Here is a 25,806-nt window from a genome sequence, read left to right on the forward strand (position 1 = left end):
TATATCTCTCAGAGTTCTATCTAACTAAAATTGGTGCATGATAGAAAACATAGGAGTAAAGTTTAACCATAACAAAACTTTTTTATTATTAGCAGGTCTGAGGCAATAGATTACCCGTTCCCCCACCCTCTCAGTTTTTTATTAACAATTCTATATGTGAGTTATAGCTTGGATATTCCTTTTTGAGAAACCAAATCTATCTTTTTAAAGATTTTTTGAGAAACCTTTTAATTATTTTCTTCTGCTATGTTTTAAATATTGTGCTCCTAGGTGATCTTCAAAAGCTGAACTTCATTTAAATTCTAGAAACAAAAAGTAGAGATATTTTTAATTCATTATCCTTGACCTGAACATCAATCTGTGGCACTTCGCTTAGTTAGTTCTGTGCACGTACAATACAAAATTTTTCGCAATTCCGACTATGTTTTGTATCAAAATCTTCCCAAACTATACCGTCCACTGTGTAGTATAGTACTAGATATGGAATCTGTTTACAGAAGTCTTGCCTTTTCTTTCATCAGGCTCAATATTACACAAAACTGTATTTCAAAAGTTTTATCATGACGGACCAAAATTGTGGATGATCTTCTTAATTATATAAATTGAATTTGTGGAACTTCATCATAGTAATTCATTACTATATACAGTATCCTAAAATATAAGGGTCATCTTCTTGGCCCGAAATTCTTGATGCCTCACACTTGGCCTGCACAAGAAAAGCGAGGCAATTATCTGTTACATCGAGGAGGAACTCCAGGGAGCATGAAATGTTTGTGATAAGGGAACATACTATTACCAATTATTTGCATTATCAATACTGTAACATAACTAAAAAATATCAAAATCATAGTAAAAATAAGTTTGCTCTTCTAGAAATTATTAAGAAGAATATTCTTAGCATCTTAATTACCATACACTTATAAATACATTTCAGATTGTGGCCCTGGTTGCAATAGTATCTGCAACATCACTGACATCAATATCATGTATCTGCATCTTATTAGCAACATGTATTCGTGCTGTCAAAGGGGCCAACTGGTTTAACATCATTGGTGCTTCACAAGCAGTTGCAGGTAAGTCATAAGACAATTTATTTTTCATCTTGGACATTTATTAGATTTAGTAAACTTTCCAACTTACATGATCTTTTTCATATGTTTGCACTCACTCAATGATGTTTTGAGATTAATTTCTATATATTGCATAGTTTCTAAATGTTTATTCATAGTAATTACCCTTCTCATTTACATAGTACATATATTCCTTGTAGGGTTAACTTAACTCAGTTTGGTGACTTTATAAAGGAATCAAAACTTAATGGGTCTGGGTATGCCATTCAACTCAAGAGATGCAACTGACAGAAAACTAAGCAGTTGCACTATGAAAAAAAAAACTTAAGAGATTGGACCAGAAAATGGAAGAAAGGAGATGCTAGGAGCTAAAGGGATACTGCAACGTTGAATAAGTAATGCCTAGAGTGGAGCGCATGTATATATTCCTTCCCTTGTTATAAGCTGCAGCCACCTTCCTTCTTTCTCCTACTTGGGAAGGGTATTAAGCATTCTATTTGCCACCGTTACTGTGCTAAAAAATGACAGCAATGGTCAAAACTTTAAGAACATCACAAATATTGTCTCAATGTACATCAGTTGTTTGTACAAAATTTTATTTGTTAACTGTTCTAGATTTAAAACCGGAGTCCTGCTTTTGATTAGATAGGATTTATGGAATCACAAGCATCTATACTCACAGATTTTCTCATTTAAAATATGCAAACTCTCCATAATGACTTTCAATAGAATGGAATACTGTATTGATATTGAATTCAGCATTAACAACATTGAATTTGTAATGAAATAAAGTTATGAAAGGTGGAATAGAATTAATGAATAATGAATATACCTGTACTACATAAAAGATATATCAAGATTCAGGGAAATTTAAGTCATTAAAATATCCATGAATTCTTTCGTTCTAACATGTCCACCAGCATCATAGTGCACCAAGCCCAGAGAATAAGTTTCTGTAACTTAGGACATAAAAGGGGCCTCCCTCCTCTCACTCATCCCTTGCCGGTAGTTTACTTTACTTACTTTGATGGCTGCTTTTCCGGTCCCATACAGCAGGGGAACCCCACTCTCTAAAGGACCTCCACTGTCGTTTTACCTTGTTCGTTCAGAGTATTTAACGTTTCATATCGCGTATTGTTCATTTACTGTTAAATCGTCACTTGTTGTATGACTGTTGAAATAAGAAAGTCTTCAGTTTCCTCTTGAAAGCCTTAATGTCTTCAATCATTTGAATGTTTTGTGGGAGCTTATTATATAGTCTCGGGGCTGCATATTTAAAGGTTCTGGAGCCTAAAGTAGACATAAATCTAGGTTCCAACGAGGCCACTGAGTCAAACTTTTAGAATCTTGACTCTCTGAGTCACCTAAATGATATGAACCTCATTCAAAGTTGAAAATTCAAAAAAGGAAAATCCAAAATTGACGAACAGCCAAGTAGGAAGATATCAAGAGAAACAAATGAAAACTAAATAATGGAAAGCATAAAGCTGGGGCTAAATGGACTGCTGCAGAGACTGTACCCTAAACTGCATGCTACATGAGGCATAGTGCAAGTGGCATTACAATTTATACATATAAAAGGTAACATCAACCACAACATAACATACTTTAATATCTACAGGGGTCTTAAGTATAGTGGGTGTGGCCGTTTTTCCACTGGCATGGGGATCCGAACGAGTCAAGAATATGTGTGGTGAAGGGACAGATATGTATAAACTGCAGCACTGTTCTGTGGGTAAGTTAAATCTGGCATTGTACTTGAAAATAATGTCTTCAATGAAAGTAATTCTGTTATAAAAATGTTGGTAAGATTGTAATTCTAGTCACTTTAACACACAAACGAGCTATTATTTCCTGTCAGATTTTTAAAATACTGTGTTGATCTAAATAAATAATAAATCTATGTATGCCTAAATTTGCATGAAATATAAGCATTGTATATAATGCATGAAAATTCTCAGAATTGTTAAATTTTGGCTCATTCACATCTAAATTTGAATTGCAGTTTTCCTAAAATCATAAACAGTAACTTGTATGAATTGTGTTAGATTCCACCTGTGGAATCTAACTTTTAGTGTTAAAAATATGACCAAAGAGTCTCAAATCCATATCACTTTGATTCTATACCTTATTTCCCCTCAGGTAGGTTTATTTTCATTTCAGAAAACAGTAACAAAATGCTTTATAAAGTTTGTGGGATGATTAACAGGAAATTCAAATCTCATTTCCCTATGAAAGAAGAACATTAACCAGAATATTTTTCCTACATTAGGTTGGGCCGTGTACATGATACTCATAGCAAGCATAGGGCTCTTACTTAGCTGCTGGATGTCCTCAGTCGCTGCGCACACTACCACCACCGAACGAGTTACTGCTGAAGTCAACAAGGGGAAAAATATAATATGTCTAATCTAACAGCCACGGTTTTACAAATACAGTTGTATATCTAACAACTGTATTTCATCTTATGAATCTTTTTAAATCAAAGAGTATTGTAAAATGATGTACATTTTAATATTTGCAAGAATCATAGAATTAATAATGCTCCCAGTGCCATAGCTATGTAATCATAGAATATTTTACCTAATCAAATTAACAGCTTTACATAGTAGCATAAAGCCTGTTCACAATAGATGCCTGACTAGCTGTGTTGCCACAAAATAGTAAACAAGCTGTGAATCAAAAGATTATTTTTATATTAAAATAAGATGGAGGTTAACTCATTTGTACTCGAAATAGAAGAAAAGTATTAAGAAGAATCTTTATTGCTCCCAAATGCAGAAATAAGACGTAATTCAAGGTGATGACAAAAAATCTTAATACGATAGCTAGAAGGATAAATATTTGAATAATTCACTATTGTATATTAAAATCAACAAGAGTTAAATTAATAAAGTCATTCATTCTGATATATTTGAGAAAAAAAAATGGTCAAATATTGTTCCTTTGTATTTGATTTACGATTTGCTACACAACATAAATTCTAAAAGTAATTTGTATTTTTCCTAGCTATACAAACTTGAATCCATTAAAGTAGGGAATGTCTTCAGCAGAGCTGGAACGGCTCTTTGAAATCATTAATGAGATGGTTACCGACAGGTGGTGAGTGCATCTGAGTAGCATCACCTATTCTTCTGACAGAGTTGTTGTTGTGGGAAGTTCAACTTTAAATGACTCAGGTTTGTATAGCTAGGAAAAATACAAATTACTTCAATTTTGTTATTCGTTTATATGCATATAAAAACCTTTCGTCCTTTAAAATAAGAGGAGACTCCCTTATTAGTAAGTCCCGTAGAACTGAACTGGTTGGTTCTTTTTCTTCCTAAGAAAATTCCAGTCTCCCTGGTCCCTTATAGAAGCTAGGGAGACAAATCCAGCAACCTCTCATCAGCACATTATAAGGATTAGTAGGCTGATAGGGTCTAGCCAATACTTGGTTATTACAGTACCTAGTCTTTAGTCAATGAAGGAATTTTTCTTGCCTTGAAAGAGAGAGACACTTAAATTAAATACCTGGTGCATGATGGCCAAGGGATAGGTATTTAACCATCCTCCCCATCATAACTACTTTTTACAGATCCAGTTTAATAAGAATGGTGCTCAGAAATGTAGCTTACCAGCATCAATGTCAGATCCAACGTGTAACATTACAAATGCTTCATCCAAATAAGGGAAGGAAACAAGAAGCAGAGCAGCCAGTCATTTCACCTTTCCTCAAGACTTACAACAAACACATTACCATAGACAAAATGCTTCCTGTCCCATATGGGAGCTGGACTGGCTACACAGCTACTAGAGCTGTGACCAAAGGCCCAAGAACAAAAGTATTGAAGGACTTGTGGGTATACGCCCTAAACAAGAAAGCTGTGAAGGTTGTTTGGCATTTCCAAACTCATTATTCGCCTGTCCAATTGTAGATTCTTCAGAGCCCCAGAGAGATTAATACCCCTGACTTTGTGAGGTCTAGTTTGACCTGGTATCTTGACCCACCGAAAGGTCAAAGCATATAATCTTAAATGCCTCACAAAGCCAGAAAAAGACTGTTCTTCAACAACTCTTTCTTGGTTCTGCCAATGCCACAATATAGATGCTGAGACTCAGGCCTAATATGTCAATTCCTCTTCAGATAACACAGCAAAGCCTTCATGGGACAAAGCTATCTTATCTCGAATACCAACTGACACTTCACGTGGAGAGGGGATGGATAAGGTCTCAAACATGGGGTCGTGTCCCACTGGGTTCTGGGTTTGGCCTCACACTTCCAACCCTCAGTGTGGGTTATTGCATAAAAGAGATCATGAAATTCGCTAACTCTAATCCCCAATGCTAAGGCTTGAAAAAAACAGACTTGAGGGTCACATGTCAGTCTGACAAGATTCTCAAAAGTTCAAAAGGGGTACATGTAAGAGCCTTGAGCAAGACTGCTCAAGGCCCCTTGCGAGCATAGACAACTCCCATGAGAAGGAAAGGTCTATGTCCTTCATTCAAAAACCATTTTAAAGGCTGAGCAATATCCTTTTACAACTGAGACTGAGAGGTGCTTCTCTCAGCAAAGGAAGACAAGAATGTCTTTGATCCACATTGAAGAAGTATTGACTAGAGAGTACCCCTTCTACAATACCAGTTACAGAAGATAGCCCACTTTTCCTGGTAAAAAGCTACAGAGGACCATTGCAGGTATCCAGTCATATGAGTAGATTTTACAAAAAGCCTAACGCTTGGAGAAGAAGCTGTATAGTCTTCGACCATGAACTACATGCAACTTTACGGATTGGTGGCACCTCGGGTGCGGCTGACAGAGAAGGGTGATCAACAGGGGTACAGTAGTTATCTCAGGACATCGACTAGAAGTACTAACAGATCAGGATTCCACTCAGCATGCGTCCATCTGGGAACAACCAGTGTCACCTTGAGGCCTGGTAGAGTTTTAGATCAGACTGAACAAAGAAGAAGCATAGTAGGTGTCCAGGTGATCCTATGGGCATTGGAAGGCATCCTCAAACACTGTGCATGAGTCCAAAAAGAGGAAACAAAACACCAGAAGCTTACAGTTTAGCCAAGTGATAAATAGGTTGATTACTGGTGATCCCCACACGGCAAGAAACCTCTCAGCGACCAAGGATGTAAGGACCACTCCAACCCTACAACCTGCCCCTGGCATCTGAGCATGTCCCCTTGCTTATAAATGTAGGCTACTATGACAGTGCTATCACTCATCGACACTACCGAATGCCTCCTCAAACGTTCTTGGAATGCATGTAGAGCTGGAAAAGCGGCTTACATTTCGACTGAGGCGACCAAATGGCCCTGGTACATGCCCTACTCCTCGTTCAACACATCTCAGAACAGGTGTATGTTTGGAGGTGGGGAAACAAGTGGGACTCCCCTGGTGAGGATTTCCTCGTCCAGCTACCAAGATCTACTTGTGCCTCCTGTCTCACTGGAACAGGATAGTTTGGAGGATGCCTGATCGCTGACCAGCGATCCTACAAATACCACTAAAGGGATCTCTGGTGGAGGCGCACGTCTAAAGTGAGCTTCTCCTGCAAGGAAAGGTGGCTGAGAAGACTGCCTGCACTGAGATTGGAGTACTGTATTGGACATAAATGGTTGTGCTACCTCTCTGAACTTGTTATGTGATTGTCAGATAGAAAAATTCTCGCTGCTGCATGGTCTATCATGCTGATACTTCAATCTCTGCTTGGGTATGAGGTTCAATTTCCCAATTCATCACAAGGCAAGAAGCTGATCTTGATCCTATACCAACTACCCAACAGAGGAAGCCAGGATCAGCCAATCATTGAGATACATCAACAGTCATATCCAATGAGAGTGGGACCAAGCTGCTACCAGAGTGAACAACTCAGTGATCACCCTGAGAGCAGTAAAAAGTCTGAAACACAGTATCTTGAATTAGTACATGGTACTGTTGAGGAAGAAGCAAGTGTACTTCTAAGAGGATTGATGAATGGATACTTGGAGGTATATATCATTTAAATGAATTTAAATCATGAAGTCTCCATCTCTGATGGAACTCGTGCATACCATACCATTTCCATACTGAACTTAGAGAGGTATATGACACGGTCACCTTACCCAAATCATTGCACTTATGAATGATTGTAAAAATGTCCACAAGTGAATGCTCCAACTCAGGGTTCTATGCTTCCCTTGATAGCATATGAATGTAAGGTACCTGTGGGGCAAAAATCCTGTATACCTTTGTCCCTCATGGGACAAAGGTATACTCCCTCCCAGTGAAAACGAGCATTCTTGGCAAAGGACAGAACCTATATCGTAATGGGAGGCTGATGACTGACCAGGCAGGTGGTCATCAGGGATAGAAAGATCTCTAGCAAAGATCAAGGTAGAGACAGAAGTAGTACTCCGTAATCTTCCCTCTGTTGATCGAGCTGGAGAGGGAGCATTGACCCTCTGCATGTGTGCCTCGTCTTTGAAAAGAGAGTAAAAGGGACTACTCGGCTGGATTTGCGACCTGTCAATAACTACTCCATTAATAATTTCAACAGCCGTTCCAGTTTCACCAAAGACATTTCCTATTCTAAAGAACAAAAGATTTGTAAATGCACAGGAACAAATAGTCCTGTATTGTATTAGGATTCATTCTGCAAAGCTATAATTTTTTCTTACTTCCCATAAACTGTTAAAATATTTTGACCCAGATATATTAGGTATTCTAGGTATTCTATAAGAAATATTTTATGTATTTTTCAGATCTAATGTAATACAAAGAGCTGGAAAAAGTAATGTTAAAGCAATGATTATTAACTGCTTCCTAACTTCTGCAATAATTTCATACAAGAAAAAAAATATACTTGGCCAACATGATGTTATGGAGCAACAATTCTGAAGTTTGTTCCTGATCACCATGTATTTGGGAAAGCAATCATGAAAACTATACTGCAGAAGTCAGTGACATGGACAGTGTACAGTACTGTAAATTTTATATGATATGGATGACCTTTTAGAATGACATGATACCTTATTTTAGTGGTAGCGTAGCTTGAACGGTATACTATGTTAACTTCCCTTTTATGCTGTTGCTCACAATGTACAAATTATTCATTATGAACCTAAGAATATTGAGTACTAATTCTATTTAAAGGAGTCAGATACCTTGTATGGAGTAGGAACAGATGTGTTCATTTGTTTGTACTTATGTTCAAACTGAGATGTTATCTATAAACATTGGAGTTATAACATGGCCTCCAAGAAAGTACAAGCACTATTGTGACAAGAAAAATAGAGGAAAATAGCTTGAAACACAAAAAAAAAAAGAAAAAAAAAAATGAGAAAGGTAAAGCTTTAAATAAACAACATTTGTAAACTAAGAAAAATACCTAAATTCTGAATGAAGTTGGTTAATGCATTAGTACTGTGTTATTTTATACTCATGTTCCACAGATGATTAGTTATCTATATCAATGTGGCAAAGCAAGAGAAAGTGTTCAACATTTGTTCATTCTCCATACATTCTCTTATGTAGCTTATACGTTGCTCTATCTAGAACCAGAATATATAATAAAAATTATAGGTTAAGTTACCTTGCTTTTTTATGATATAAAAAGCAATTGCTATCAGTATTATTAATAGTAAGTTTGTATGACATAAACAAAACTAAAACTTTACAATGTAAAGATTATGAATGAAATTTTAATCTTATATCAAAATTAGCAGTAGAATGTCTAGTATTACAATGAATGATGAAAGACTAAATTTATTATTTAAGTTCCCAATTATATGATTGTAACCTCAAGCTTTCTGTATTGTACTGTAATGAATTTATTTAAATATCACAACTTTGCATAGTGAGGTCATTGATAAACCACTCTTTTATTCATTCCAATAAATGAAGAAATTGAGAAAAAATCAATGAAGAGAGGTTCATATCCATAAAATATTCAATAATTTTCAGCAACTCTAATTCAATTAAACTGCACTATCATAGCGTAAAGTAATCCAACAAGATAACTGCATTGCATTTCTGGCATGATATAATCTATAAAGGCACAATGATCTCCTAACCCTCAAACATGGATTCAAGTCTATTTCTGCTTATAGATGCACACATGAGGATTAGAGAAATGTAAACTTGAACCAAAAGTTAACCAATGGGAATGAATAGGGGGGAAAAGGTATGTCATAAAGAATACTGTAGTAGGTATCATCCGCTATGTGCAAAGGGGTAAAGGCCCTAGTTGGGATTGCAAAGTTCTGGGTTTGATTTCTGACCGTCACTCACGTAATTAACCCAATTATAAAAAAGTATTGAATAACAAGTATACAATATACCAAATAGCACTTCCATACTTTCTAGTTCTGTAAACACTAATGTGCAGTATTACAAAAAATTAAGGACAGTATAAATATCAATAGTTCACTGCACAGTACAATATATCAAATATAAATTATAAATCATTAACTTGAAAGAAGAAAAAACTTATAAGCCACGGACAGTCTAAGCTATTCTCTAGAAATATCAAGTCTACAAATACCATATCTAAAGCTTAAAAAGCAAAGGCAACCTGAGGAACTAACTGCAACACTTCTCATAAGCCCATTTTTTCATGAAACTAATCAGCTTTTCTTTAAATCACATGAGGTAGCCTTAAAACGTTAGATGCTCCGGGGTTCGGTCTTCAGAAAAAAAACAAAACCTACAGCATAACCTAAACTTGATGAGTAATTTCTTATAATTTCTATCTTACATGTAAAGTAATCAAATTCTTTATAACACAAAACTATTCATAACATACAGCGTCAATCCTCCATCAACCTTTGATACTGTGCATGACTATTTCCATTTTTCAAGCCTATTACAAATATCTTGCATACACTTCATAAAGGAAACAAAGACAATGCTTTTACTTAAATTCCATTAGCCTGTTGAATGGATGGCTAAAAACAAATGATAAAACTAAATAACTCTCTTACACAGATTGAATGGGTTGATAACTTGATTAACCCTTCTATATTATTGTAGATTTTTTAAAATTTCCATTCACTGTATTTTCACTTGCTCATCTGTGTAGTTCTGACACCACAGCTAAAAACTCAGTTAAGATACGGCATTGTTTACTATTTGATTTTTGTGCTAACCTTACAGAAAGAAAAGTATGAATAAACAATTCACTGGAAAAAATTAATAGGTATTCCAGCAAAATGCATGCCTCATGTGTATAGATTGGATTGGATTGGATTCACTATTTGAGCTGAGGCCCAGTGCTGGAGTTAGGGTTGCTTTTTATCGCAAAGGTGCAACAGGGGGAACACCCCGCAGTTGCACTGAGTAACAAATGCTCAAAGAAGTTGGGAAGAAAGAACCAGTATGGTGGGAAAGATACCTTTTTAGTCTATATAAAAATGATATATTTTGCAGTCCATGTTAACACAAATGTCAATTTGCTATTTTTCTTACATAACTATGTAATTCAGACACCATACAATTTCAATAGCAAGAAAATATTACCTCCTTAACACCATTTCTGTAACTAGATTTTTCATAAAAATATGGACTACAGTACCTATCAAGAGCAAAATCTAACCTTTGTGAATAATTATATAAAAATAAAGTTATAAAAAACTATTTAATCTCTTCAATTGTAAAAACCTGCAAAACTATTTCTAACTACCACAGCATTAGCCATATCTGTGATCCTGCCTATGACAAAACTGCCAGAAGACTCATTATTTTTGGCCAGGGGGGAAAGTGGCACTCCAGCAGAGATACTTTTTGCAGCGCCTCGATACTGCCAAACTATAACATATGTGAACTTCTGGTTTGAGCTATTATGTTGAGAAAAGATTGAACATTTTCATGATGTAAGCATAATATCTTTATAATGCCTAAAATCATTTAAAAAAGAAGCAAAATTAACCATGAAAAAGTGAAAAACCACAACTCTTAAATTTAAGATATAAATGAAAATATGTTTGAGGACTTTAATATATATAGAAATTGCGTACAAAAGGCAGATAAGTCACGCTGTAGCAATAATTTTGATGTACATCCGATTGTTAACGAGTCGTGATTCATTGCAAAATGTTATTTTCATTAGTAAAATAAATTTTTGAATATACTTACCCGATGATCATATAGCTGTCAGCTCTGCTGCCCGACAGAAAAACCTACGGGCGGAATACGCCAGCGATCGCTATACAGGTGGGGGTGTACATCAACAGCGCCATCTGTCGAGTAGGTACTCAAGTACTCTATGTCAACACAGAACCAATTTTCTCCTCGGTCCACTGGGTCTCTATTGGGGAGGAAGGGTGGGTCCTTAAATTTATGATCATCGGGTAAGTATATTCAAAAATTTATTTTACTAATGAAAATAACATTTTTCAATATTAAACTTACCCGATGATCATATAGCTGATTCACACCCAGGGGGGTGGGTAGAGACCAGCATATATGTTAACCTTAAGAGCTAAGTATTCCGTATTTCATTTTAGCAGTTATTCAAAATAACAAACATAAAATTAATAAGTACCTGGTAAGGAAGTCGACTTGAACAATTACTCTGCCTTTTTAAGTACGTCTTCCTTACTGAGCCTCGCGATCCTCACAGGATGCTGAGCGACTCCTAGGAGCTGAAGTATGAAGGGCTGCAACCCATACTAAAGGACCTCATCACAACCTCTATTCTAGGCGCTTCTCAAGAAAGAATTTGACCACCCGCCAAATCAACCAGGATGCGAAAGGCTTCTTAGCCTTCCGGACAACCCAAAAAACAACAATAAAAAGCATTTCAAGAGAAAGATTAAAAAAGGTTATGGGATTATGGGAATGTAGTGGCTGAGCCCTCACCCACTACTGCACTCGCTGCTACGAATGGTCCCAGGGTGTAGCAGTTCTCGTAAAGAGACTGGACATCTTTAAGGTAAAATGATGCGAACACTGACTTGCTTCTCCAATAGGTTGCATCCATTACACTCTGCAGAGATCTGTTTTGTTTGAAGGCCACTGAAGTTGCGACAGCTCTAACTTCATGTGTCCTTACCTTCAGCAAAGCATGGTCCTCTTCATTCAGATGGGAATGAGCTTCTCGAATTAAAAGTCTGATATAATAAGAAACTGCATTCTTCGACATTGGTAAAGAAGGTTTCTTAATGGCACACCATAAAGCTTCTGATTGTCCACGTAATGGCTTAGTCCGTTTCAAATAGTACTTAAGAGCTCTTACTGGGCACAGTACTCTTTCTTGTTCATTTCCAACCAAACTAGCAAGGCTTGGAATTTCGAACGATTTGGGCCAAGGACGAGAAGGAAGTTAGTTTTTGGCTAAAAAACCAAGCTGTAAGGAACATGTAGCCGTTTCAGATGTAAATCCAATGTTCCTGCTGAAGGCGTGTATCTCACTGACTCTTTTAGCTGTTGCTAAGCAGACGAGGAAAAGAGTTTTCAAAGTGAGATCTTTAAAAGAGGCTGATTGAAGTGGCTCGAACCTTGCTGACATAAGGAATCTTAGTACCATGTCTAAGTTCCAACCTGGTGTGGCCAACCGACGCTCCTTCATGGTCTCAAAAGACTTAAGGAGGTCTTGTAGATCTTTGTTGTTAGACAGATCTAAGCCTCTGTGACGGAAGACTGCTGCCAACATGCTTCTGTAACCCTTGATCGTGGGAGCTGAAAGGGATCTTTCCTTCCTTAGGTATAACAGGAAGTCAGCTATCTGAGTTACAGAGGTACTGATTGAGGATACTGATTTGGACTTGCACCAACTTCGGAAGACTTCCCACTTCGACTGGTAGACTTTGAGAGTGGATGTCCTCCTAGCTCTAGCAATCGCTCTGGCTGCCTCCTTCGAAAAGCCTCTAGCTCTCGAGAGTCTTTCGATAGTCTGAAGGCAGTCAGACGAAGAGCGTGGAGGCTTGGGTGTACCTTCTTTACATGCGGCTGACGCAGAAGGTCCACTCTTAGAGGAAGTGTTCTGGGAACGTCTACTAGCCATTGCAGTACCTCGGTGAACCATTCTCTCGCGGGCCAGAGGGGAGCAACCAACGTCAACCTTGTCCCTTCGTGAGAGGCGAACTTCTGCAGTACTCTGTTGACAATCTTGAACGGGGGGAACGCATAAAGGTCTAGATGGGACCAATCCAGAAGAAAGGCATCTATGAGAACAGCTGCTGGGTCCGGAATCGGTGAGCAATAATTTGGGAGCCTCTTGTTCATCGAGGTTGCAAACAGATCCATGGTGGGTTGGCCCCACAATGCCCATAGTTTGTTGCATACATTCTTGTGAAGGGTCCACTCTGTTGGGATGATTTGACCCTTCCGGCTGAGGCGGTCTGCCATGACATTCATGTCGCCTTGAATGAACCTCGTTACAAGGGAGATGTTTCGATCTCTTGACCAGGTGAGGAGGTCCCTTGCGATCTCGTACAACTTCATCGAATGAGTCCCTCCTTGCTTGGAGATGTACGCCAGTGCTGTGGTGTTGTCGGAGTTCACCTCCACCACCTTGCCTAGAAGGAGGGACTTGAAGCTTCTCAAGGCCAGATGAACTGCCAGTAGCTCCTTGCAGTTGATGTGTAACTCGCTTTGAACCGCATTCCACGTGCCCGAGCATTCCCGACCGTCCAACGTCGCACCCCAGCCCGTGTCCGATGCGTCCGAGAAGAGAAGGTGGTCGGGGGTCTGAACAGCCAGAGGCAGACCCTCCCTGAGGAGAATGTTGTTCTTCCACCAAGTCAGTGACGACTTCATCTTCTCGGAAATAGGAACTGAGACCGCTTCTAGCGTCTTGTCCTTTCTCCAGTGAGCAGTTAAGTGAAATTGAAGGGGGCGAAGGTGAAGTCTCCCTAACGCGATGAACTGGTCCAGTGATGAAAGCGTCCCTATCAGACTCATCCACTGTCTGACAGAACACCGGTCCTTCTTCAGCATGGACTGGATGCATTCTTGGGCTTGATTGATTCTGGGGGCCGACGGAAAAGCCCGAAAAGCTTGACTCTGAATCTCCATTCCTAGGTAAACTATAGTTTGGGATGGGACGAGTTGGGACTTTTCTATATTGACCAGGAGACCCAATTCCTTGGCCAGATCTAGAGTCCACTGTAGATTCTCCAGACAGCGACGACTTGACGCAGCTCTTAAAAGCCAGTCGTCCAAATAGAGGGAGGCTCTAATGTTTGCTAAGTGGAGGAATTTGGCAATATTCCTCATCAGTTTGGTAAAAACTAGAGGTGCCGTGCTTAGGCCAAAGCACAGGGCTTGGAACTGGTAGACGACCTTCCCGAAAACGAACCTTAGAAAAGGTTGGGAATCTGGGTGGATGGGGACGTGAAAGTACGCGTCCTTTAGGTCTAACGAGACCATCCAGTCTTCCTTCCTGACCGATGCTAGAACCGACTTTGTCGTCTCCATGGTGAACGTCTGCTTTGTGACAAAGACATTCAGAGAACTGACGTCTAGCACCGGTCTCCACCCTCCTGTCTTCTTCGGCACTAAGAAGAGGCGGTTGTAGAAGCCCGGGGATTGATGGTCCCGGACTATGACTACCGCTCCCTTTTGTAGTAAGAGAGACACCTCTTGCTGTAAGGCTAGCCTCTTTTCCTCCTCTCTGTACCTGGGAGAGAGGTTGATGGGAGTCGTTGCTAGAGGGGGTTTGCGTAAGAATGGAATCCTGTACCCCTCTCTGAGTAACTTCACAGACTGTACGTCTGCACCCCTGTTCTCCCAGGCCTGCCAGTAGTTCTTGAGCCTGGCTCCCACTGCTGTCTGAAGAGGATGGCAGTCAGACTCTGCCTCTAGAGGACTTGGAACTCTTCTTTTTGCTCCCACGTTGACTTCCGGCACGAGCACCTCCTCTGCTGGAGGCTCTGCCACGAAAGGGCGGGATGAACCTAGAAGCTGGCGTGTCCATCCTAGGTCTAGGTACGGAGGGCAAAGGTGTGACTTTGCGTGCGGATGAAGCCACCAGGTCATGGGTGTCTTTCTGGATCAAGGAGGCAGCAATCTCCTTGATCAACTCTTCAGGGAAGAGACACTTAGAGAGTGGAGCGAACATCAGCTCCGACTTTTGACATGGGGTGACTCCAGCTGATAAGAAGGAGCAAAGGTGATCTCGCTTCTTGAGTACCCCAGACACGAAAGAAGCCGCAAGCTCACTAGAACCATCCCGAATGGCTTTGTCCATGCAGGACATGATGAGCATGGAAGTTTCCTTATCCGAAGGGGAGGTCTTCCTGCTCAATGCTCCCAAACACCAGTCCAGGAAGTTAAAGACCTCGAAAGCGCGGAAAACTCCCTTCATAAGATGGTCCATGTCCGAAGGGGTCCAGCAAATCTTGGAGCGTCTCATAGCCAGCCTGCGGGGAGAGTCTACTAGACTTGAGAAGTCGCCCTGGGCAGAGGCAGGAACTCCCAAGCTGAGAACTTCTCCCGTGGCATACCAGACGCTAGATCTGGAAGCAAGCTTGACCGGGGGAAACATGAAGGAAGTCTTTCCCAACTGCTTCTTAGACTGCAACCACTCTCCCAGTACCCTTAAAGCTCTCTTGGACGAGCGAGCGAGTACGAGCTTCGTAAAGGCAGGAGCTGCTGACTGCATGCCTAAAGCGAACTCAGAGGGAGGTGAGCGTGGTGCTGCAGACACAAACTGGTCTGGATACAAATCCTTAAAGAGCGCAAGCACTTTCCTAAAGTCTAAGGAGGGAGGCGTGGTCTTGGGTTCTTCGATGTCGGAGTGTTGGTCGTCAAGATGCGCAGCTTCGTCATCATCAGAGATACCATCATCTGAATGTTGAGGAGGAAGAGGCAACGGAGTGGGCTGGAAAACTGAGTCCGGCAGCACGGGTGCATGCGTGGCTGCACTGTACCCAACATCATGCCACTGTTGGTCAGTCTGAGAACTGGCAACAACCAAAGCTGAGTGGGTGTGCAAAGAGTCTACCCCCGACTGTGGAAGGATAGCGGAGACCACCGTGGGTTGCGGAGGCTGACGCACCGCGTCAAAACACGGCAGCCTAACTCCACCCTCCTGTTGTTGTGGTAGCTCACGCACGGCAACGGAGTTCTCCGTGCGTCTGTGGGAGTCAGCATGCGTCTGGCAGGGTCGACTGCGCATGGGTGGAGGAGCTCTCACAGCCGGAGTGTGGGAGCAGGCAGCCGCAGCGTCTGCTGGGCGCACAACCGTGGCAGGTTGTAGGCAAACGGGTGCATCGTCAACCTTCTCCGCAGTCGGAGTGTGGGAGCAGGCAGCCTCAGCGTGAGCTGGGCGCACAACCGTGGTAGGTTGTAGGCTAACGGGTGCAGCGTTAACCTTCTCCGCACGAAACTCCTGCATAACCGCAGCTAACTGAGTCTGCATAGACTGCAGTAAAGACCACTTAGGGTCTACAAAAGCGGCAACAGACGGAGCTACTGTCCGTTGTGACTGAGGGTCTAACACAGCGGGTGCGGCAACAGACGGAGTTACTGCCTGTTGCGGTACCACCTTGCCTCTCTTGGGAGGTGTGCAGTCGTCGGATGACTGCAGCGAGTCCGAACTGACCCAGTGGCTACACCTGGGCCGTTGGACTAGCTCGGAAGGGACCTTACGTTTAAGAGGCCGTGAGACCTTGGTCCATCGTTTCTGTCTAGAAACCTCTTCCGCAGACGAGGAATAAATGGGCTCACTCGCCTTCTTGTGGGTGGGACGATCTCGGAAAGATACGTCCGAAACCACGGAGGGTACGTCTGTACGCTGATTAAAGCCTGTCGAACCCTTTGGTCGTACGACATTGCTTCTCCCCTGGGCTTGGGAGCTTGCAAGAGGTCCCGGACTGGGAGGACGACAGGCACGAACAGACGCACCCTCATGCATAACACTGACACTTTTCACTGCACTGACACTCACTTCACTTCCCACTGCACTTTTACCTTTCAACTCTCTGACATCAGCCATGAGTTGATTGCGGTCATTAGCCAATGACTCAACTCTCTCACCTAGAGCCTGAATGGCACGCATCATATCCGCCATTGAAGGTTGATGAGAGCTAGCAGGGGGGTCGGGTGCAACCACTGCAGGGGAAGGAATAGGTTGAGGGGCATGGGGAGAGGAAAAATCAATAGAGCGAGACGAACTCCTCCTGAGCCTATCCTTCTCTAGCCTACGTGCATATTTTTGGAATTCTTGAAACCCGAATTCCGAAAGCCCAGCGCATTCCTCACATCGATCTTCCAATTGACAGGCTTTACCCCTACAATTGGAACAAACGGTGTGCGGATCGATAGAGGCCTTCGGAAGACGCCTTGAACAGTCCCTAGCGCTACATTTCCTGTACTTGGGGACTTGAGAAGGGTCAGACATCTTGAATTAGTCAAAGGGGGGAATTCAAAATCTATCCAAGTCGTCAACAAATAATCCAAATCCAAAAAAAGAATGCAAGGAAGTATTGAAGATAACTTCTGCACAGCGATAGCTAATAACTAGAGATGAATACTTCACCAAATAACGTGAAATTCAATCCAGAAAACAAGAGCGTATTCAGTAGGTCTTGCCGGTGGCACGACAGAGAGAAAATTGGTTCTGTGTTGACATAGAGTACTTGAGTACCTACTCGACAGATGGCGCTGTTGATGTACACCCCCACCTGTATAGCGATCGCTGGCGTATTCCGCCCGTAGGTTTTTCTGTCGGGCAGCAGAGCTGACAGCTATATGATCATCGGGTAAGTTTAATATTGAAAAATGCTAAATATTCTACATTGGCAATGCCATCAAACTATTTACTTTTATGTTTCGTAGTGTTACTAACCAAAGAATGAAGATGGAAAAAACTTAAAATTGCAATAGAAAGCAGAATATAATTTCTTTTCAACCCTTGGATAAAAAATTATATGCATTGTTAGGAAAAATTAGCAACTGTAGAGCAAATATATATACAAAATTTAGGACAGTTTTTTTATATATAAATGTTCAGATTTTTACATTTTTCCATACACTATGTCAAAATACAAAAAAATGCTCTTTCAAAGGTATATGAAAAGTGACAATTGCAATTATTCGCAAATGCATAGTCTATCTCAGAAAAAAATTAACAATACATTCATAAAATTATGCATAAAACCAGGCCTCAACCAGTGTTGCAGTGACCATATCTATGTTGATATTTAGTGTTTTAACTATGTAATACATAATGCTAAAAAATTAAAGATTGCAATGGAAAGCTGAATAAATTTCCTAAATAATCTAAAAATAAAATAAATAGGTCTAGTAAGCAAAAAAAATTGAGGAATGGTAGAGAAAAGACAGACAATACAACTTTTTATTGTAACTAAATTCACAATAAAAGTTTTTTTTTATATAGAAATGTTCATAATTGACATTTGCCCTTTTAGATGATATATAAAACATGACAATTGCAACTACACTGTACTTGCAAATGCACAAACACGCATAGAAAAAATTATCTATACGTGTAAAATTTTTGTGTAACATACCTTCTTGGCCATGTTGTGCAACAAATAAGTTATGAATAACTAGGAAATAAATTGCCAATGCAATGGAAAGCTCAATAAATTTTAAGCAAAGTTCATAAATTGAATGTATTGGTTTAATAAGAAAAATATTGAGCAATTGTAGAGCAAAGGCAGACAATATATTTTTAACTTTCATAACTAAATTTAAAATAAAGTTTTCTATATAGTTTAGAAATGTTCATATTTTAAATTTTTTCATATAACGTGTGAAAATAAAAAGAATGCCCTTTACAAATGGTATATGAAACATGACAATTGCAATTATTTGCAAATGCACAAACACGCATAGAAAAATTATCTACAGCATTAACCAGCTTTGCGGTGAGCAAATCTACACTGCCATTTTGTATAACTATGTAATAAATAAAGTTTTCTATTTAGACCGGAATCCACCTTCAGTCAGATGCAAATATCGTTTTCATTGGATAACTCCATGATTCTTGGCGAATATTCCTGCAAAACTAGTATTTCATGATGCACATAGAGCTTTCTAGAGAACTGATGAAAGGGTATCCTGTATGAAGATATGCATCCCTTAGGTCCATCAAAAGCAGGAAGTCTTTCTCTCTGATGGCAGAAAATACGGTACCTATACAAACTTGTTCAGCAGTGAAATGTCAATGAAATGTCAATCTCCAGTTCCCAGTTAATGTTTCCACCAGGAAGAATTGACTGTAGAAACCTCGAGAAAAGTCTCCAATGACGAGGGTTGCCATTACTGATTTTAAAAATGCGCTACAGGAGCTTCCAAAATGCACCAGAAATGCGCTAAATCCTTTCTCAAAAGCGCTGTTTTATCAAATTATGCAATTGGTGGTAGTGTACCCAAGAAAAAAACACAATACTTCCTATTTTGTATCTGGAAAATAAAAAGAAAAAGGTTCCATTTAATTGTTAAAATGCAAACTATTACTTTAATTGTAAAATTTCAATGAAAAAGAAACTAGCCCTTTTCCGAAATTGTTTCTTGGGTTAGCAATGTGCATTCACTGATCGGATTTCGCCAGTATTATTATTATCATTATTATTATTATTATTTTACAATCTACCTATTAACTTTCAGTAAAATAATGGCTGTTTGCATATAACAGACAATATGATTAATACAAATAAATCTAAGCAACCATTTTGGATGTGGCCTTCAGAGGAAGATAATCTTTTAATAGGTGGTCAATTCCAAAAGGAGATGACAAAAATACAATAGGGTGAGAAAGTATAATGTACTATGACATAAGAAATTTGATAGACTTTACAGGTTACCTTGAAATACCAAAATTTTCTTGAACACATTAATAAATCAAAAATATGAAATTGTGGCAGAGATCGAATATCTCACTCACAGCAGTCCACTTTAAAGGGACTAAGCTCTGAAGGTAACTGCAAGGTGAATAAGGGAGTCATGGCTAGCCTTCCTCAGCTTCTACAACGTAGCCTCTGCATCCCTCTGAGGAAAAAGCAACGTAGCCTCTTTGTTCTTCAAATGTTGGTGTCCCATCTTAACCACCTAGCCTGGAGAACCTGGAAACAACATTATTCCTCCTCTTCAGGAACAAGTTAGTCCATTGATTTGCTGAAAAGTGTGCGACGAAGGTCACTGCCTTCACACTACCAACTAGCTTGCAGTACTCCGCCAACATCTCAGGATTTGACAAATCTTGAGTAGTGGTGAAGTAGGCAACTGAACTGGATGACTAGTCGACACAGGAAGCCATTACGAAGCTGGCCGTGTTAGAAGTTTTCATGGTAGCAAACTTAAGAGCTGAGAAGACTCTGCCCTCAGTCTTGAGTCTCTCCAACAGGCAAACCCACTGTTAATGCAGAAATTGAAGGATCAATGGGAAAAGAGACAACCTCGCACCATTGGGCATGTAAAATCTTCTCTGTCAAGAGAGTGAAGGAGGCAGGATCTTGCTCAATTGGCTAGACTGCAGTGAATTCTCAGGACAGAAGATCTGAGCATTCACTATGGCCACGATCATGCAAGTAAGTTCCGACAAAGCAACTCAACTCAAGTGAGTTCATAGATCTTTTGGGGGTACCAAAACACTGATCAATGACCATCGAACTCACTTTCACAAGGGTGACAGTAGCCTCTCAAAGATCATTGCCCTCACAAATGAGTGCAAGAGCATCTACAAACAAACATTCAGCCTCGGTAAGCAGTCAGGCGCTATTTGGGGCACTGAAAGCCTGAGACTCCTCCCTAAAGGAAGGAGGTCTCAACAAACCCTCCTAAAGACAACTCCTTCCTTCCAGAGAAAGCAAGACCTAAAAATGGAACTGGGAGTGTATCCTGAAGAGGTTGATAGGGGACCTGAGGGCTCCCCTTCAAAAGCAAAGCTGACTTTGGCCTGTACATCTCTGGAGACTGATGAAATACAGCATACTTTAGCCTCTTGAGCAAGGTATCTGGCAGTGTTTGAGCTTGCAGTGTGCTTACCATTCATTTGGTGTTGAAGAACCTTGCCAACAATAGCAAGCACCTGATGGGGCACTCAAAGCTCGTAAAAGCGCTGAGAGCAGTTCCGGGTGGTCATTTGGTCTTGCTCCTAGTAACTTCCCAGTGCGTGGACTGGTCATGCGGGAAAAGAGCAGGTGCCAGGTGATTTTGTTCCTGCATGAGTGAGCAAGTCAGATCATTGCCAGAGACACAGGGTCCAAGGATTGTATTTCCGATTCTACTCACGTGAAGGAATGTTTTGTATAGTGGCTCGTAAAAGCAAGAACACTAATTGCTGGTTCCTCTCCCCACACAGTAAGCCAATTTCTCTTCCTTCGGGAGCAAAGTATCCTTAGTGAGAGACAGAGGTGTACCTTGATCGTCCAGGGGAAGGAAGAGGAGTAGGGTGGTGACATCCATCCCGACCAACGGAGTGTGTCATCAGCTTGCATTGGTATCAGTAGTATAAACCACTATACCATTTACTGAGGCTCCTTCGCAGGTATGGGTTGGTTCTCTGTACTGCATCATCACTTCTCTTACGCGCAAGCAGGTAGATATTGATCGGAGCCTCACCCAACTATCAATTATTCTTCCTGGCCATCTTCGATGATATCTTTTCAGAAGTAGCAGTATCAGAAGAATCTGAAAATGATGAGGCATAGGAGGAGTATACACACTTCTTGCCAGCCTCCTTTGGGGTCAAGGTCTTGGAAATTAATGACCATGTTCCCACAAAAGATGCCACAAGGGCCTCATCAAAAGAAGCGACAATACCAGCAGGTACCGATACCTTCAGCGTCTCCACAGGTAAAGTAGGGGTCATGAAGACACCACTAGTCCTGGCAGCAGTAAAACACATTCTCCCACCGACAGAACAACAGCGATGCCTCAAGTAAGACCAACATCCTTAGGTTTTCAGGTTGTTGCCATTGTCATAATGCCTCATACAGCAAGGGGATAATTACGGTCATACAGCCATTCGCAAAAGGCAGAATGATAATTAGATTAATGGAAGGTTTGCACATAAACCTGTCATACATTTACAGCTTTAACTCGATTAGCTGCATATCCTTGTACGTTTTAGTTCATTTATCCAGGTCTGCCTGAACAAAACAATATGTCTACGCAAAAATTAAAAACAGTAAAAACTTGAGAGGTAGCAAGAATACATGTGTACTGCTTGCCGCTAAAGTCCAAAGTGAGTATCTAAGTGACTGACTGACAGGTTGGTGGGGCTCACACATCACCAGCAGATAAGTTATGATCAACTCATTAAATTTTCAACAGCTGTTCAAGCTTCACTGAAGTCACACTCATTACAAAGGATGACGGTTTGTATTCGTGTAGGAATAAAAGACACTAGCATTACCAACCTCTTTATGTTATGGTATTCCGACCCATAAGTGCAAAAACAAATTACAAAAAAACATGGGTGCTAACCACTTCTAAACTACATTTCAAGATTGTGCATATCAAAGTACTTTACTATACAGTAGATTAAATAACACCTTGCTCCATATCTACAAATGACTAAGTTTCATAAAACATACCAAAACAGAATAATATTGCATAGAACTTACCTTTTCTTTTATTGCAAAATCCAACTTTATCTATATATACAAATACTACATGAACTATTCCTACAGCACTAAACTGTACTTACCACTTAAAGATTTTAAATTTCCTTAGTTTCCAAAGCTGTTGTAAGTAAATACCAATTATAAGCTTTAATTCTGTACAGAATGCATGGACATGCAATTTGATGCACTTCCAATACATGAATCTGAAAAATTAATAGCATAATCAAACTTCAAGGAGAATCAAACTCAACACTGGTCAAATACAATCTTATTCAAACATAGACAATCACATTTTCAATGTTTCTACCGTACCAAATTTATGCATTCATACCACATGCTGATTCTAACACAACTTTCGCATGATTGGAAACACATTCCTAATCTTGTACAAATTCTCAGCAAAGAGGAAAACTTTGCTAAAAAGATATACATTACTAATATGTAATTCTGAATGCAAATTCTTTGGATATTCCAGACCTTACAATTATACATTCATGTCAATGAAATCCCTGCTATATCAGTTATCATCTAAATGATTCTATGCTCTTTTTATAGTACAATACTCCTAAAATACAAAAAAATATGAAAAATATCCTACCACAGTGTCTTCTAAAATTCATTGTTTTATAAAAATTCTTATGAATACTGTAGTATTTTTCAAGAAAAGTTTACAGTATATGATTATCACCCTTTTCTATTCTTACCAAGACATTTTTTATTTTCTAAGTTATAAAAACAAACAAAAAGTTCCTTCACTTCTCAATATTAAGATGTTTAGTGCTAAATTTTTATTATTTACAGTACAAACAAAATGTTTGCCTACAAATACATTCCAAAATATAAATAGAAAGTAAATTCAAATAATTGTGATTTTCTATCCAAATGCTTGCATCTCCTAAAACATTCTATGTCGAGTTGCATTACAGTAATAGTACCATGAGATCCACCAATACATTAAAAATTCAAAAAACATTTTAATACATATATAAGTCCCTACAAACCTGGGATATATCGAGATCATAGACTGGAGGCACAGTGAATAGTCCAACATGAGAATAGTCCTCTTCCTTCAATGCCATTCCATCTGTAATGTTCCTGATGTCATGCGGAGGTATTGCTAGCAGGAAATTGATTGAAGGATAAATGAGGAAAACAAAAACAAGAACGAGTGTGATCATAACAGTTGGAAAAGCTAAGGCCCAATAAGGCTGAGGGATGTAAGTAAGGCCCAAGGATGACAAGTAACTGTGGGGGACCATTGCCCACACGAGATACGTTATAATACAGGCCCATCCTAGTAAGTATAAAACGAAACCATAGTATGAGCGCCCAGGCGAGGGGGCGGGTGTGTGCTCCCCCATGGTTTGAAATTAATCAAAAAAAAAAATTTTCAATCGAATTTAAATGCAAAAACCTTACAACAATATGTAAGTAATTCCCATCAAGAGATTTAATGCACAAATAAGTTCCACAACAATGACTCAAAGGCATTTATATTCAGACAAAATTATTAATTTGTGAACTGCACAAAGATGCAGAGCAACCAAGATTATCAAACAGTTCAATATAGTGAATTTTAATCAAGAGCTAAAAAAATAACCAAACTGTAACCTTGAAAAAAGGTAATGCACAAAACTTAAGTAAAATAATTCAAGTGCAAATAACTTAAGCACATAACTTTTTTGATTGCTGAAGAGGAGGCCCAAATTGATCTATGGTCTTTGACACAAGATGAAGAAGATCCATGAAAGAGGAAACAGCTGTCCTCAGCTGCCGCACATCAGGAGACCGTACCTCCCTGTGAAGGGGGCAAGCCAAATTAGGATTACCTAATAATTGTAAATTCAACAAATTATAAAAAGTACATAATCAAAATCAATATCATCAATATAAAATTGGTCTTCTCTAATGGGAACATTGGTGCAAAAATCATATTGGTAAAGGATTTCCAATAATCAAGTGTCTCCCTGTCATTACAAAACTCAAATGATACAATTTCTAAAAGATAAGCAAACTATTGTACATTTTTCTTAATATCTTTAACTATAGCTTGTGACTACAATAGACAAATTTTCAAGGAAAATATGACAAATTTGAAAGTAATTTTTATTTTTCCTAATTATACAAGCCTGAATTCTTTGCATATGATATAGAAATTAGCACAAGCTGGAACACAGGCGTAAAAAACTTTTAATGAGGAGTCAAAAACCAGTCCATGGTTACAAGTGGGTAGCAGGGAAGTACCGGCCTCCTGGTTGCTCACAACTACCCTACTTTGATTATAAATGGGACTTCTGAGGGTAGGTGATAGTAAGATTTGTGCTAAGAACTCAAGTTTGTATAGTTAGGAAAAATACAAATTAGTTTCAAATAAGTCATTTGTTCCGACACGAATACAAACCCTTGTTCTTTACTTAAGAGACTCGCACTGTGGTGGGTGGAAGTCCTCTTTCCAACTGGTTGGAACTAAATACTCAGGATCGCATCTCAGCATGGTAGAGGGCAAAACGAGCATCCTGACACCTCATTAACCATAGGCATGATGATGACTGAGGGACAACAGCCCATACAAGGTGAGAAGTGAGCGTAAAATACTAACGTGACACCAATTAGGCAAAATATAAGCAGTAGGTTTGCATATATACACACTGGGATTTTACCCAGTCCCTAACTCCACCTCTTAAGGATATCTTAGCCAAGCAGCAACATGAGGCTTACCTGCAACTTATTAAAAATTCAGCTGACATAGAAGACGGATGCTGTGGCAAGAAGTTTGTTGGAGGCGGCATGAGGAAGGGCAGTGAATGGTGGAATGAAGGAGTGAAGGTAAAAGTGGAAAATTATGTTATTTTTATAATAAAATAAATTTTTGAATACTGTATACTTACCCGGTGATTATAATAGCTGCAACTCTGTTGCTCGACAGAAAACTCTAAGGTAAAATTCGCCAGCGATCGCTACACAGGTTGCGGGTGTGCCCAACAGCGCCATCTGTCGTCCAAGTACCCAGTACTCAATGTAAACAAAGAACTCAATTTTCTCCTCAGTCCACTGCGTCTCTATTGGGGAAGGGAGGGAGGGTCCTTTAATTTATAATCACCGGGTAAGTATATTCAAAAATTTATTTTATTATAAAAATAACATTTTTCAATATTTAACTTAGCCGGTGATTATAATAGCTGATTCACACCCAGGGGGGTGGGTAGAGACCAGCATTATATGTTTA

At 39.6% G+C, this 25,806-nt stretch overlaps 3 protein-coding genes across 7 annotated transcripts in view; 1 reads left to right on the forward strand and 2 right to left on the reverse strand.

Moving 5' to 3' along the window:
• Positions 1-23,718, reverse strand: part of LOC137658722 (organic cation transporter protein-like) — a 178,880-nt gene extending 155,162 nt beyond the window's left edge. For all 3 annotated transcript variants that reach the window (XM_068393725.1, XM_068393721.1, XM_068393724.1), the window contains exons 1-2: positions 23,582-23,718; positions 22,664-22,783 (exon numbers count right to left, since the gene is read on the reverse strand). The gene's annotated coding sequence lies outside the window, so the exon portion shown is untranslated. The remainder of the gene's footprint in view (positions 1-22,663; positions 22,784-23,581) is intronic.
• LOC137658724 (LHFPL tetraspan subfamily member 2a protein-like) overlaps positions 1-25,806 on the forward strand; it is a 195,568-nt gene that overhangs the window by 38,224 nt on the left and 131,538 nt on the right. For 2 of the 3 annotated variants that reach the window (XM_068393726.1, XM_068393727.1), the window contains exons 4-6: positions 935-1,073; positions 2,692-2,805; positions 3,343-10,602. The exons of the other annotated variant lie outside the window; for it this stretch is intronic. In XM_068393726.1, coding sequence (XP_068249827.1) covers positions 935-1,073; positions 2,692-2,805; positions 3,343-3,485 — 396 coding nt within the window. In that variant the 3' untranslated portion in view covers positions 3,486-10,602. Of the gene's footprint in view, positions 1-934; positions 1,074-2,691; positions 2,806-3,342; positions 10,603-25,806 lie in introns of those variants that run through there. 3 annotated transcript variants of the gene reach the window in all.
• LOC137658725 (uncharacterized) overlaps positions 23,954-25,806 on the reverse strand; it is a 57,030-nt gene continuing 55,177 nt past the window's right edge. Inside the window, exon 3 of the mRNA XM_068393729.1 lies at positions 23,954-24,378. Coding sequence (XP_068249830.1) covers positions 24,246-24,378 — 133 coding nt within the window. The 3' untranslated portion in view covers positions 23,954-24,245. The remainder of the gene's footprint in view (positions 24,379-25,806) is intronic.

Source organism: Palaemon carinicauda, chromosome 19 (genome assembly GCF_036898095.1).
Source record: "Palaemon carinicauda isolate YSFRI2023 chromosome 19, ASM3689809v2, whole genome shotgun sequence".
NCBI classification, from domain to species: Eukaryota; Metazoa; Arthropoda; class Malacostraca; order Decapoda; family Palaemonidae; genus Palaemon; species Palaemon carinicauda.